Below are 15,854 nucleotides of genomic sequence, written 5' to 3'. Positions count from 1 at the left end.
AGGGACTGGAATGCAGTCTTACAGTCAGCCCATAATGAAAGTGCTATTGACCCAAGCAGAATTCAGGGAGCAAATTGGGTATAATGTGATTTGGAAAATGCACTCTGTTCCAAAAGTATTGGGAATGAGACCAATCCCTCACTTTTGCTGTAGACTGAAAACATTTTGTTTTCATCAAAAAAACTCATGAAACTTGATTAGGAGATCCTTAATTATCAGAGGTGGGCATTCCGTCAAACTGACGGACCGGACGCCCGTTTTACTGACGATTGAAGAATGATGGAAGACTTTTTAAAATGACGGAAGTGGATTTTCGGCCATCAGAGTAATTGTTCCTAACCGCTTTGCCCGTTTTGATGGCATTTTTTTGTTTTTTTTGTTTTGTTCTTTTGGGTGGGGGATGGACTGACTGACCGACGGACTTCTGACTGACTTAACTGACGGACTGACAAACTGACGATTACAATTCGGTTCGTCATGAAAAATGGCCGTTGACGGATGACGAATGACGGACCAGCAAAATGTTGTAAAATGCCCACCTTTCTTAGACCGTCGAAATACATAATAGAACATATTTAAACTGTTACAGACAAGACTGAAGTGCGAAACCCCCAAAACAAACAACAGTAAAAAAGGCTGGGGTGAAAGCCTGAAAAGCGGCTTAAAAGAACACAAAAGATTAGCGATGGTAATGAATCAAAGGTATGATGCAAAATTGTAAGTCTCATTCACTTCAGTCTATTAAAGTGCAAGTTAAACAATTCTGAATGATATTCCGCTTGTGCAATATAAATTAAGCAGCAAAATTCACACATTTTAATCCATCTCAGAGGGCGGTTGTGTGGCAGGCTGACAATATGTTACTCCATTAGCAATCAGCTCCGATTCCACTCAAATGACCTTGTCTGAGTAAATGTAGTTCCCTGGTTTGTTTCCAGTCCTGTCAAAATAGCTCTGTTGATGTTCCCTCTATTAGAGCACCTCTTTTCCTTTTGTTCCACGGAGTGATTTCTTTCCCAGTGTGTGCAAAATAAAGTAAATGGTTGGTGTCAGGTTTTTAATTGAACTTTTATTTAACTAGGCTAGTCTCATTGAGACCAAATATCTCTTTTACAAGCGAGACCTGAAAAGTCAGTGCTGGGTTATTATTGTTCGTGTAGCACATTTGCATTCAACAGGAGCACGGGTGCACTTGTATGCTTGTAAGCCTACTCCAAATAAAACCATGGCATTCCCAATCTGATGAACGGACCCCCCTTATCTCCTGGATGTTTTGTCCTGTGCTTCGTGCGATTGTTTAGGACTCAGCGAGGTCATCCCCATGGCAACAAGGTGATGCGTTTTGGTGTGCCGGCTGGTGACTGAGGACACAGATTTACGCACACGCACTCACATGATCATCCAATGCAATATATAACCCTATCATCAGTATTAGTTCAGGTGTGCTGAGGAGGTGCAGCGCACTTTGAAAGGCTGCAGTCGCCGCCCGGTGTGACTGTGCTCTTACGACTGCCCAAGTCTCCTCCCACATGTGCAAGTTTTTTACCAGGTGTTTTTGTCTCTTATACATTTCGCTGTCGCCGAGGTTTTTTTCTAATCCCATACTGTGCCCCTCACTTAGAGGAGCAAATCTTGGGACTTGTTAGCCAACCCCCACCCCTTTTATGTTTTTCTGTTTCATCGACGAAAATCAGGGAGAATTTTGGCAACCCGTCAGGCTTCTCTGTTCTGGCTCCCTCTGTTGGTCATTGTTTTTTTGTGTCTTTTGGATGGGTTGTAACTGTTAAATGAATTTCGCAGCTCTGTACTTGTGCATGTGCAATGACATGAAAATAAGATTTCATGATGGGTGGGTCAATCGGGAACATCCATCTTGCATTATCAGTGTGATTTCATCATCAATATCCAAGTAATCCACTGGTTGGATCCAGAATGTTTTGTTTTCACGTTTTCCTGAGAAAAAAAAAGTGATAAACGCACCTCCACTAGTTTAACAATGTTGACATGATCGAGCTTTTTGAGGATGGCAATCTCTTGATAGACTCTTTCCAGTGGTCCCAAGAACTTGGGTTGCTCTCCTTGGATTGCCTTTGGTCCTCTTGGAGGTGGGCGACCTACAGAATCCCCAGAAACACGCACATATTTAGAAAATAATTAAAATGATCATTCCTCAATATATGACATATTCTAACAAATACAATCCTTTAATCAAGAAATAGCAAGTTTTTATGCCACAAGTTTTATGCTGCATTAGCTTTTTTTATAATGTTGTACAATGCTGACGCACACATGTCCAAACACTAGTGCACACACACACGCACACACTCTAACACACACACGAAACAGCTGCATTTATTAGCATTTGCAACCGGAGTTGAATGATAGAGCGAATGGGTGTTAATGACTTTGTCGCATTGAAAAGAAAAAGGTGTGGCAATAATCATAATCCTGATGTTTTTTGCAAAACAAAAACTTATTGTGTTGTGACCTATTGTGTGTAAGGCGCGGGGGCCTTGACTTACGTGGAAACCCACACTGCTTCATTAACTTCTTCTTAGACACCACTTTCATGGCCTGCAAAGCAAAAAGCAATTTTGGTCCGGTTACCTTCAGATTTAGAGCAGTTAAAACAAACAAATCAATGAAACCTTTATTTCATTTTTTGTCTATAACAGAAATAACCTATTGGCAGTTGTGCATGTGCCACCTCACAGCATTATATTTACTCAATGTAAAAGCATACATTGTTTTGACTGAAAAGCTTGTCTCTACCTAAAAATCAGCCATTATTATTATAATATGGCGTTAAAGTGGAAATCAACTCAAACACATTTTTTATGAATATGTTCCCAGCAGGCCCACTAGTTGAAACAAGGCATTCTGCTTAATATTGCGTTTGTGGAATATGAGTTAAGCAGCAAAATCCACCCCTTTTGTCAGCCATTTTGTCACTTCTGTTGACTGAAAATGACATCACACGCCCTCGGGCTCAGATAACGCCAATCATAGCTCAGCTTCAGAAAACAAGTGAGCCATGATTGGTCGTTACCTGAGCCCTGAGCAGTTGTGATGTCATTTTCAGTTGACAGAAGTGACAAAATGGCCGCCCCAGAGATGGCTAAAAACGGGTGGATTACCTCTTATTCCAAAAACGCAATATTTATCAGATTGCTTTATTTCAATTAGTGGGCTTGCATAGAACATATTCTCTTTGGGTTCCCACCCAGCACCAGACGTCTTCTGGACATTAGATTTTGGGCTAAATCTGGTCGGTCCGTCTTGGACTTGATTTAGCCCAGAAATAGTTGATAATTGTGTTGTGCTCAGCCCATCCAATGTGGGCCAAATTTAGTCCAAAAATAGTCGTTGAAAACTGGGTTGTGTTATAGCCCGTCCAATGTGGTCCAAATTTTGTCCAAAAATAATTGTTGATGATTGTGTTTTGTTTATTCCCTTCATTGTGGTCCAACATTAGTCCAAAAATAGTCATTGAAAATTGACTATTGTTTTAGCCCATCCAATGTGGTCCAAATTTAGTCCGAAAATAGTCGTTTAAATTTGGGTTGTGTTTAGCCGTCTTTGTTGTTGTATTATTGTTTTTGGAAAGTGCCTTCTTACAGTTGAAGATGTTGTGAAATACGCTATATAAAAAGCTGTATTGTATCGCTTTTAATGCTCTATGTGGTCAACAAACTATCATCTCGAAAATTTTTATTTGCTATCGTAATTGGCATTTATTAAAGATAGTTAAAGTATATGTCACTTCCGCGCGCCATTTTGAATAGGGATGGACTTCCGCCGGCGAAGATTGACGTTAGGCACTAAGGTCACGTCACAGCAAGTAAACGAATTTGATTGGACGCCTTGTTTGAAAACCGATGTTGTGGGCGGACTTTTCTTCTTTCGAAAGAAAGCAGCAGCACTCTCGCGCATGCGCAAGAAGCGCTTATCTTTTGGCGGGAGCGAAGCAAAACGAATTGGACAGGAGAATGAAGAAAGTCTTCGAAGAAGGAAAAGAACTGTAGAAGAGAGTAAGTATTACGTTTTTGGTATTGTCATGTTGTTGAGTATTGTGCACACTGTATACAGACACAGAGTAAATCGATCGAAGTCGATCGATTTACACTGTCAAGAGACACGGAGTAAATCGATCAACGTCGATCGATTTACACTGTCAACAGACGCAGTAAATCGATCGACGTACGCCCGACGTTGACGAATGCATTCCACAGTTCACACTAGCATTATTTTAACACAATACTCAACAACATAACATACCAAAAACGTAATACTTACATCTCTTCTAAAGTTCTTTTCTTTCTTTTAACAACTTGAAAATGACGTCTTTTCACCTTTCACTTTTCAACCAAATTTAGACTGTAAAAGGATACCTTTTTAGAGGCGTCTTTTCAACGACATAAAAATGACGTCTTTTCACCAGAGCTGGGCACTTGACCCGTTTTTGTCGGTCAGTCCCCCGCACTCCGGCCGCTACCTGGGTACCCTTCCGGCCTCGACCCTCCGGTCTTATTCCTAAAAATTATCGGCCCCGACCCCGTTCTGGCACAGAACAATTATTCATTGTTAATTTTACAGTTAATATAAGTGGAAAGTTTCATATTTCCTCGTAGAATTGATATATTACTGTATTTTAAACATTGAAAAATGGTTTTACTTGAATCAATGCAATAGTTATAGAAGTGAAATAAATTGTATACCATTTTACAAATTCATCTATCTCATGCACTGATTTGCATTTCCTGGCTGACAGCCATCAGAGTGATTGTCACTGGCACACTTTGCAGACTGACGTTGGTGTCTTATACATTCAATTCATATGTAAAAAGCACAATGACACAAAATATATGAATTTGCCTACAATTCTAAACACTACTTTTTAATTTAGATCTGTTCTCACTTCCACCATGAATGTGGTGGACAAAATTCTGGACACGTATGCATTTTACTTTATGAAACCATGACTGAGCACCGCACAACAAACAATGACTTCCCTGCTATGTTAACATACGCATATCACTGAGGAGGTTGAGTTGGCTGCCTTGTGATCATGTCACACGCATGAGGGCGGATTAGTGGGCTGGAATAAAATCCACTTCTGACTTTACTTAATCAAGCCCTTTTTTCCAAATGTGTCGCACTCTGCCCCAAAAATGGACGTCCGGCCCCGGGACGGACTGCCTAGCTGTTTTTCACTTTTCAAACAAATTTAGACTGTAAAAGGATGCCTTTTCAAAGACATCTTTTCAACGACATGAAAATGACGTCTTTTCACCTTTCACTTTTCAACCAAGTTCTGACGTTTTTTGAACGGACACAAGTGACGACTTTTCTACGTATTTTCAACCAATTTTTGCTGGGTGGGGAGGTACGTGAAAACAAGACGAATTCACAGAATTTAGGGAAGGGGTGCCCAACCAGTCGATTGCAGTTGACCGGTGGACCGTGGGCTGGTACGGAAAAAAAAAAAAGAAAAAATGTTGTGTTATTATTATTATTGTTGTTATTATTATAGCCCAGACTTCCTTCTCCCTAGCCACTTCATCCAGCTCGTCCTGGGGGTCTCGAGCCTTTCCCAAGCCAGACGGGAGACAGTCTCTCCAGCATGTCCTGGGTCGTCCGATGGGACACACCCGGAACACCTCACCAGGAAGACATCCAGGAGGCATCTTATAAGATGCCCGAGCCACCTCATCTGGCTCCTGTAAATGCGGAGGAGCAGCGGCTCGACTCTGAACGCCTCCCGGATAACCGAGATCCTCACCTTATCTCTAAGAAAGAGCCTGGACACCCTGTGGAGGAAACTCATTTCGGCTGCTTGACCCACAGCTCGTGACCATAGGTGAGGGTAGGAACGTAGATCGACTGGTAAATCAAGAGCTTCGCCTTCTGGCTCAGATGCCTCTTCACCACGGTGGCTCGATACGGTGTCCGCATTAGTGCAGATTCTGCACTGATCTGCCTGTTGATCTGCCCTTCCATCCTGCCCTCACTATTTATTTATTTATTTATTTAAATTCATTTTATTGTTTGTTCTACACAAACTATGCATCTTATGTAAAAAAAAAAGATATCAAATTGCCATTAATTTCATGCAATTTTAAGGAAAAATGCAATATTGGGATATGTAGGTCTTTCAAAAGTACGAGGGGTATCGGTGGCTACTCATGAGTTCAGTAATCGTATTGGTATCAGCCTGAAAAAAATGGTATTGAACATTCCAACATCACATCTTTTAAATGAAAAATAAATAAACTAATACAAATTTTAAATACATTTTTAAAATAAAAAATATGTTTAAAAAAATGAAACACAATTGCCAAGCACTTGTGGAGAGTGCACAGGAGGAACAAATCTCTCATGTCCAAATGGTCTTTTGCAATACATTGCACATACTTGATGCACAATCACACCGTATGTATAATAAATGGGTGGATGCACTAGAGTGGCAATTGTTGTTCGCAAGGGACCTAGAAAATCAAAGTGGTGGAAAGCCACTGAGATGGAAGACGGGGGAAAAAAAAAAAAAAAAAATCAATGGCACAGGGGGAATTTCTGGAGCTCCTTCTGTCTACACAACAGAGGCAGAGTTGTAGCTCTGAACTGTAGCTATGTAGCAAAGAGTCTTTAATGGAAAGAAAGTGGTAACCGGTAAATGAGTTTGCCGACTTACATAATGTTTGTCATCATCCTCATTGTATGCAAGTTTGACCACACCATAGGAACCCTGCAAAACAAAATAAAGAGAAGGGACCAATGTTCAATGATGTTCACGGCTGCACTGAATCCATTCAAAACCACCATTTATGGCCAGAACGGCTTCCCACACACTCCACTCTGGGATCCCAACTCACCACTTTTGGTTGGGTTGTCTGCTTCTTTCAGACAAATATCCAAAATGCCTACAAAATAATCCTAAACTAATTAAGTTGAGCATTCATTACTACATCAGAGGATAAATCAAGTTCTTTTCTTTGTATATACTGCACATGTGCTGTGAAAAGCACAAACTCACAATGAAACAGGGGAGTGGCTAAACAAGGCGCCAAACTCACCTTTCCAATTTCACTCTTCAATTTATACTGGTTCAACTGGATACAATCCTGCGAGAGGTACACATTAGGAGGGAAAAGTAGGAGAGAAGAAACACAATCAACAATCATCACTAACGCACACTGGTGAAGATTAAAAAAAAAAAAAAAAAGCATGTGCGGAAGCAACATGTTGCTGTTTGTGTCGAAAGTGGATTTCCGATGCAGGGAAGCTGATGATGCAGTCAGTAGTTTGTGTTTACTGTCTGCAAGTCCATTAGAGTTGTACTGCTTCGAAAGGCTGCTTTTGCAGTACCATAGCAACCACCGCCACGAGAGATCAGTGTCAGCCAGCCAGTAGAGGAGAGCAAACGACAGCACGGTCAGAGACTTTGGATGGTGTAGGGACACACACGTACACACACACCCCCACGCACGCACGCACACACACACACACACCAATATCCATGGTGAAAATGGACATAACGCATCTCTGATGAGAATTGGTAGGTGGTGGTGGCTTGAGCCAGAGCAAGGCCTGAGGCTTGTGTTCCCAGGCTGAGAGGAGGGGAAGAACATTTTGTCGATGGTGCAAAACAGACAAGAATAGCATGACAAAAAAAAAATACAGCAGCAGCTCATGTTGCAAGGGCACCAGGCGAAGTGCTTCAGAAAAAAAATACGATTATGAAGCAGGTTATGTAATGTTTTGCTTGCAGGGCTAACAATGTATAAAAAAAAGTCAAACATAAAAAAAAAAATCACAGCTGGGACTGGGATTTTGTGTTGGAGGGTGCGGACTGGTGTGATGGTGTGATGGAGTGTGGGCGGGGATGAGAACAAGAGTTCGAAAGAAGAGCTTAGTCTGGTCAAGTATATTAACAGGCTAAACTCCGGATTGCTTTGATTCAGAGGCTTTAGGGGGAGAAAGTTTTTGTTTTTTCATTTTATGTTTAAAAACAAAACCCTGTTGTCATCGAGGTGGTTGGTCTTATCATAGGAAGTAATAAATTGTTGATAAGCAATAAAAATTATTCACAGTGGATCAATTAGACTCCGAAAAGAAAGAAAAACAGCACATACTTAATCATTTTGAACACTGTAATTTGTGCTGTCAGTGCAAACGCTAAAATTTCATTAGAATGCTAAACTGGAATTAAAAAAAACAACAACTCATACAATAGGGGCAGACCAATTCTTCAATGAATGTAACCACTACCCACCAGTTTTAGGCAGACAGCACTGCTTTGATTGGTTAGTACAAGATAGAGAGGAAAAACAGGGCAGTGGATCAAGAAAGAATCAGGCAATGATGACAAAAAAAAAAAAGGATAAGTAGGACAGACTGTGGCACGCACTGGGCTCACATATACAGTAGTGTACCTATAAGCTGAACAGTTTGCCAGCCAATCACAGGTCTGACAAATAAGCATTCACACTCACAGTGACACCTAGGGGCAATCCAGAGTGTCCAATTGACCTACTATGCATGTTTTTGCAATGTGGGATCAAACCGGACAACCCGGAGAAAACCCGCACAGGCACGGGGAGAACATGCAAACCCCACACAGGAAGGCCGGAGCACGGAACCAAACCCTGGACCTGTGTGCTGTGAGGCCGACGTGCTAACCAGTTGGACACCGTGCCGCCCTACATATTCATATAATGAATGAATCCTCACCTGAGAGTCTGATATGGACACACGTTTGGACTCCACCGTGGGCCTTCGAGCCACCCGAGGGGAGATGTGTGTGTAGCCCCCTCCAGAGGAGAGGTAAGTGCCTCTCTCCTGGAGAGAAAACTTCCTCCCGGTCAACTGAGGACGTGACGGTTGAGTCCGTCTGGGCTGATCCCTGTCCAGCTGAGCACGTCCATTTCTAACAGAAGCACCCGGATCTTCTGTTGACATGGCAGCCAGGATGTCTGTGAGACTCCTCTCCTGTTCCTCAGAACTGGACTCCAGCCTTTCGATGCTGGGCTCGCTGCTCATCGCCATGGCGGGAAGAGAGGTGGGATTGGCGCAGGCGGATTTGGCGGGAATATTCAGCATCCACCAGCATCAATGTGAACTGGACCAGCTGGCGTTCACAGTGTTCTGGGTGTTAAAAGAGCTGGAATCCTAAAAGAGGGAAAACGCATCGTCACTTACTAATTGTGCATTTCTGACAAGACTGTATCATCAATATTGTTTTGTAAAAAAAAAAAAAAAAAATGCTGCACTCTCACTATTTTATTTTAATGAATACTACTTGCAAAAAGTTAGGAAAACAGTATTCAGATTTAGGGTAAAATTTCAGGATGAACCTAAAATGTTGAACCAATGCGTTTGCAAAATAAAGTATCACAAGTATGGTCGACAGAAGTGACAAAATGGACGCCGCCTGAGATGGCTAAAACGGGTGGATTTCTCATACTCCACAAACGCAATATTATTCAGAATGCCTTGTTTCAACTAGTGAGCCTGCATAGAACATATTCTTGGGTTGACTTCCGCTTTACATAAATACATAGCAAAGCCCCAACTCCAAAGCTACAAAGCTTACGTTTGATTCCTACATCCCCAACATCCTTATCAAACGACTGCAGCTCGACTGGCACACCATGAAACGACCCGATAAAAACAGAAAATATGAGATGAGGTGTGTGTACAATTATGCCTTTAGACTTTCATTTCTAGTGACAAATGGCAGCCAGGACAGATCACATCAAAGCTCGCTGTCGCTGGCACACTTTGTGACATAGTCCCAGTTTCTGCTGTATTGTATCGGTGAGGGACGAAGTACACTCCACAAAGCCCGGCAGACATGCTAAACATGCTAAGGCTGTGCTGCTAGCTAATTCATCATCATCACAATTACTGAGACACAATGGCCAACACATAAGCACTCCCTTGTGCCTGGTTGTCATGGCTAACAAAGGGTACCAGTAGCTTGCCACCCATTTCTAAGTAGCTTCACAAAGGGTCAAAGAATACAAGTAATTCATATGGTTCTGCATTTCTTCCTCTAAGATTAGATTTTCATCATTTTACATTATCATTGACATTCATTTTTTAAGGCCAGATTTTCACAAATATTTTTAGAGATGTACACATCTAATTGGGTCAGAATGTCATATTATTGTGGCACTTTAATGATTCATTTAAAACATTATTTTTCCAGGGAGAACTTAATATATAACGTAAATATTTCATTCACAAGTTTTAAAAACAAGATTTGGGTGCAAAAGTTTGAATTTATTTTCTCAAATTTACACAGGGTGTAGATTAGATTAAACGATTAAATTGACAACTAATCGAATGTTCATCAAATTAATCAATAACTATTTTTGATATTCAATTAATCATTTAGATACGTTTTTTTCAAGTAAAATTGTCCAAATCTTCGAAATTTCAGTTTGGCAGTCAGTAAATAATCTCCAATTTCTGTAGTCCTCCATGAAAGCATAAAACTCCCCCCCCCCCCCATCGTCTGTTACGTTTAGGAGCATGGCGGCACAAAACATTAATCCGTTTGGATTATTCTGAGAAACAAAGGACATTATTTACCCAGGCCGGCAGAATTTAAAGACATTATTCTAATTCTGTTAACTCAATTATGTGGCTCACATTATCTTGTATTTTTGATCAAAACACTAGAAATGCATTATATTGGTTGATAAGAGAAGAACATAGTAGATTTTGTGCAATATTAACAATCTATTGAGAAATGCATTATTGGTATAGTCAGTGTTTCTTTTATATAGCACAACAGAACAATAGAAGTTATAGTAATAGAATTTACTTCATGTAATGGGGTAGGACTAGAAGTATGCTCCTCACACATCAACAAAACATTTTCATAAGACAAACAAGTGACACCTACATGAGCCAGTACTATAAAAGCCCAGTATTTACTCTTGAGTGTGCACTCTTGCTGCTTCATTGCCACAACCCATCTGCTGACAGGCCCAGATTAGCCCATCTGGAGAACCATGCATTTTCCCGGTGGGCTAACAGGGGCGCTATTTCAGCCAGTGGGTTTGTTTCAAAATCAGCAAAGAAAGTGTCTTTGGTGGACCTAGGCAGGCCCAGAATGTTGAACCTGGAGCAGTGTGAATTTTCCCACTTTGTTGGCCTGTTTCATGGACCGTTCAAGCCACCATTTCATGCACACTGTCGATGAATGGGTGACACAAACATTCACGAAGCAAGTGTCTCTCTCTCTCTCTCTGTCTCTCCCTCTCTCAACGCCTCCTCCTCCCACCACCGCTGGCTTGTTGGCTGTCAGCCAATGGTCTCAGGGAAGAGGCAGTACGCTTTACTAAAATGTAAACTAATTAGTTTAGCTTCACACAGACACAGTAAAGATGGATCATAGAAAGAGCGATGGCGGCGCTTAAAACGCGAGAATAAAGAAAAAGAGAGCTCTAGAAGCTGACGTGGCCAAATGCAACAAACTCAAATGTTTTTTGAACTCATCACAGAGCCCTGAAGTGTATGTGCCTGATGCTAATGACACAGGTAAGATAATGCGATGTCAAGACACCAAGTAAAAGCCTAAACAGATCAAAACTGAGCAAAACATGGTCCACATGTTTTGGCTTACCCTTTTTCTACCTGTAATTCATTTTTTTTGTTTTTGTTGGGAATAGTAGGTACACTGAGACATAAATAAATAAAAAATAAGAAAAGCCATGGCAGTGAGACTGAGGAAGTAGAGACAAATGGCAGGGCTTGACCTGCTTTTTGAAAAAAAAAAAGTAGTAATTAAGGGATACTGTACATCAAAAAACAAATAACATGATTGTTAAATGTGACTGACTTCAAATGTGACTGAAACAAACATTTGCATGAAGCAGGGGCGGAGCCATGGGTGGGCCTGGGTCTGCACAGGCCCACCCAGATTGACAGACTGCCCACCCAGTGACATTCATAAAAAAAATGTATACATTTAGATTTTTAGTAAATTATTATTGAATTATTGAATATTAAGAATGACGAAGATATGAACTTCATGTTATTCAGTTTGCCATTTTATTTGAATATATGATGTGTGGACAGGAGGATTGTGCTCAGTGAGAGAAATATTCAGACCCACCCTGATTTTTCCAGGCCCACCAATTAGCCACCTTCTGGCTCCGCCCTTGGCATGACGTATTCTATTTTGTCAGCCTTGCTCTTGCGAATAGTAATTAAAACACATATTAGCTCATAGTTTTTAAATTCTAAATAAAAAAAGAGTTTTTAAAATACCGCGCAGACAAAGATGTTATCATTCTTTCATAATGCAAACGCACATGTACACAATCATAGAACTCCGAAATAAGAGCGTTTTTCTATTTTGACCAATTTAGATTTGATTTTACTATTATTCAAGAACAGATAATTGGGAAGGTTGTTAACAGAAAAGGGAAATGCATTGTTTGACTGCTGACTCATTCAGAGAGAAAGAGAGATGTCACATTTTGCCCATTCAAATACCAAGAACTGACAACCAGTTTTCAAATGGGTTCCTCTGCATGTTGTGCCATTCGGACAATTATGAATATGTGAGCAATATTCTGCTGCGAGGCGAGCGGTGCAGCGGTGGTGTAATTATTTGGAGCAGTCACGACATTTTCCTGAAAAGCTACCAACATATTCTCATTTTTGTTCTGTCTGTGCAATTCGTACTAGTTGGATTAAATGGCCCTGCTCTTTACAAACAGATGTGATGTGAATATTGAAATAAATAACAGTTAATAAATAACTGACGTGTTACTAAAGAAAGCCGGAGTTTACACAAGACTGTCTCGAGGAATCCTGCAAAACATTGCAGATTTTCTGAGTCATCTACAGCTCAATGGTAACGATTTCCAAACCAGGGAGCCAGCAAAAGGTTATAAGCAAAATAATTTAAAAAGATGCTATCTCCATTTAAAATTGTGCATTTTAAAAATAAATGACTTTTGACTGCATCAGCGTAATGCAACCATCTGACAATAAAAGTGTCAATTTTCCCTTTCTTTCGCTACACACCAATAATTAGTTTAAAGGCAGGTTTTGTATCAAAATGAGTTTTCAACAAGAAAATGATCCCTATGTCCAACTTCACAAACAACTTCAAAATGTCTTGCTGTAATCAAAAATATGCTAAAATCGATCCACGAAAGGCAATGAAAGCCTTGAGAGTGCTTTCAACAAGCGACCATCTTTGCACGAATTTAGCTTACCCGAGAGGCAATAGAACGATAAAAGCTCCAGAGTGGTTTGTTGGACAACTGACTCCATTAGTGAGCCACTTTCACTCTTACCTGGCTTCTATCAGTCTGTGCCAACATTCTGTCGCATGCACATCCGAAGCCGGAATAAAAGAAAAAAGGCGCCATTTGCAGAGGCTGAGAAACGGGGAACACGCCATAATAATGCACACGGAGGAAATCTTAAAGAAGCGCTTCATCTCCATATAGTGGCTCTGTCTTTGTTTTCTTCTTGCTTCTTTTTTTATGAGTCCTTGACAGAGAGCAAAGAGCATTACCATCATAAACGCAGATGAATCCCCCCTAGCTTTTTACAGAAAGCATTCGGCCTTGCAAGCCTGCATAGGTTTATTTATCTTCATTTTTATTAACAGTCTTTATCTTTATTTCTTAGAGGGAGATGGGAAGAGCAGGTCAAGGTTGCGTGTTGGAAATGTGCACTCGCTGGACACTCCATTAGGTACACGCACATAATCTAACAGGAGCCAATAAAAGGAGCTGATTTCATCTGTTTTGCCAAAGAATTGCTGTTCGAGAGGTATTAACACAATGATACCTTTATTATGGAAGTGAAGTCAAATGGGCAATGCATCAAACTGAGAAGGCGTTTAAAATATTTACGTGTAACATTTATATTCTGTGCAAGGTGCAGAGCCGACTTTGGGGGAGAGCCTGCTCGCCAGTCATTCGCCTCGGCTGAGCAGCCGAGCTCTCTCTACATGTTGCTATAGCGGATAAGCTCGTGGTGTCCAAACTACTGCCTGTGGGCCATTTGAGAACAACTGTCCATTTTTTATAGGCCCGCGGAATCTACCAAAGAAAAAATAGCATTTGAGACGGCCCGTGTCCTTAATAATAAATAATGACATCAAATAAAAAAGTAAAGGCAGTGTGAAAAGTGGGCAATGCGGCCGTACGCGGGAGTACAAAAAGACCTTAACACTTGCGGAAAAATACGTGTTTGCTGATTTTGTGCTTAATTAGTCCAGACGTGGGTCTCATCGCTACATTTGTTGAACAGCCATCTGTTTAGTGCTTGTGGAAGTAAGTAGAGTCGGAAACTACTCTAATTTATGGTATGGTATTAGTTTTACTAATATTGTACTTTGTGTCTGAGAGGGTGTTCTGTTAAATGTTTGTGTGTATTTTAATACAAATAGCACAAATAACAGTGTTGTTAAAAAAAAGAAAAGAAAAAAAGAACTGGAACCTATTTGGTGCTCGCTCCTTTATTTACAGAATGTACATTTATATGTAATGTAATATTTACAGAAACCTTGATTTATTCTACCTTCCACAGACGCCATCGAGGAGTTGAGAAGAACAATTGCTGAGAAGATTTAAAAGGTCAACTCAAAGAAAAGAGCTATTTTAAAACTTTAGAGTTGATTCGATGTTAATATTTAAAGGATTGTAGATTTAACACGTTGTGTATCTTTGGGTAAAAGTTGCGCATTTTATGTTTTTCTGAATGGTGGGACTTCGTTATTTGTGCGTACGCAATAAGCATGGTCCAAGGAGGTTTTAAATTTGTTCGCACAGTAGGCACAAATTCAAGGATGAACACGACGGAATCACGTATTTGTGCGTCAAACGTTCGTACGCATGACGGAAGTAAAAACATGTGCGTACGTATTCAGTTACCAAGGTGCTTATTATTGTGTGAATTGGGCAGCATAATACCGAGAGGTACAGTAGGTCTAACGTTTGAGTTCACTCATGCACTTCAATGCGGTGATTAAAATGTCTGTAAAAATTATACTATATTTGTTGAAAGACAAAAACACGCTTGACAATTAGAGTAGAGTTAAGCTATTTTCTTGGTATTGAGTCAACCAACATAATGGCACAATTATAAAAAAACAGTGTTTAGAACGCCCAGGGGTTTTTACAACTTTTTTTGCAACAACTATTGAACGACAAACCTGGGTGATATTTGAAAAAACAACTCTGCTGGCTACAAGTAGATGACATTAATTTGTAAATTGGCCATTCCCTGCCAAAATAGCAGGTGATATGGCGGGGTGACATCGTCAAATGTAAAGCATAAGCAGTCAAATGGCCGCCTTCTGGGCGTTCTAGTAAGCACGTCATCAATGAAAACCATGTACAGCAAATTGTACAAAGACATCAGCTGCTCATTGTGCCAAATTACAAACACAAACATACGTGTTTAAAATTAAATGCCTGCTTCATTCGTAACTAGAGCTTTTAACAAACAAGATGTTGGTTTTTTTTTTCCCTCCTTGGTGTGACTCCAAAGTCTCCAGTCCCAAGGGGTGCAAGGCCTCGACTTTGCTTAACCTGTCATATTTTATATTCCTCAAAATGTGGCTGGGTCACGTGAATCACCGAGCAAAAAGAAGGAGTGGGAAGGCCGCATTGCACACTGGGGACATCAACTGGCTTCTTCTGATGGATGATGGAACAGATTGTATTTAAATGGTTTATGTGTTCATATAAACACACACGCACACCTCCCTCCTCCCCACATGCACAACCCCCTACATACAAATACACCAGATTCTTTTTTTGGTGGGGGGTGAAAGGATAAAATGAGACATCTCCCCCCCCTCCCCCCTTCCA

The 15,854-nt window shown here is 40.6% G+C and overlaps 1 protein-coding gene across 3 annotated transcripts in view; it reads right to left on the bottom strand.

Annotated features, from left to right (window-relative positions):
• camkk1a (calcium/calmodulin-dependent protein kinase kinase 1, alpha a) overlaps nt 1-15,854 on the bottom strand; it is a 57,436-nt gene that overhangs the window by 22,678 nt on the left and 18,904 nt on the right. For all 3 annotated transcript variants that reach the window (XM_086012181.1, XM_086012183.1, XM_086012182.1), the window contains exons 2-6: nt 8,731-9,168; nt 7,074-7,121; nt 6,692-6,745; nt 2,523-2,574; nt 1,981-2,114 (exon numbers count right to left, since the gene is read on the bottom strand). In XM_086012181.1, the coding sequence (XP_085868307.1) occupies nt 1,981-2,114; nt 2,523-2,574; nt 6,692-6,745; nt 7,074-7,121; nt 8,731-9,099 (657 nt within the window). In that variant the 5' untranslated portion in view covers nt 9,100-9,168. The remainder of the gene's footprint in view (nt 1-1,980; nt 2,115-2,522; nt 2,575-6,691; nt 6,746-7,073; nt 7,122-8,730; nt 9,169-15,854) is intronic.

This window comes from Filicampus tigris, chromosome 17, assembly GCF_054856515.1.
Source record: "Filicampus tigris isolate MCC_2025a chromosome 17, RoL_Ftig_1.0, whole genome shotgun sequence".
Lineage (NCBI taxonomy): Eukaryota > Metazoa > Chordata > Actinopteri > Syngnathiformes > Syngnathidae > Filicampus > Filicampus tigris.
This window is presented reverse-complemented; position numbering and strand designations above follow the sequence as displayed.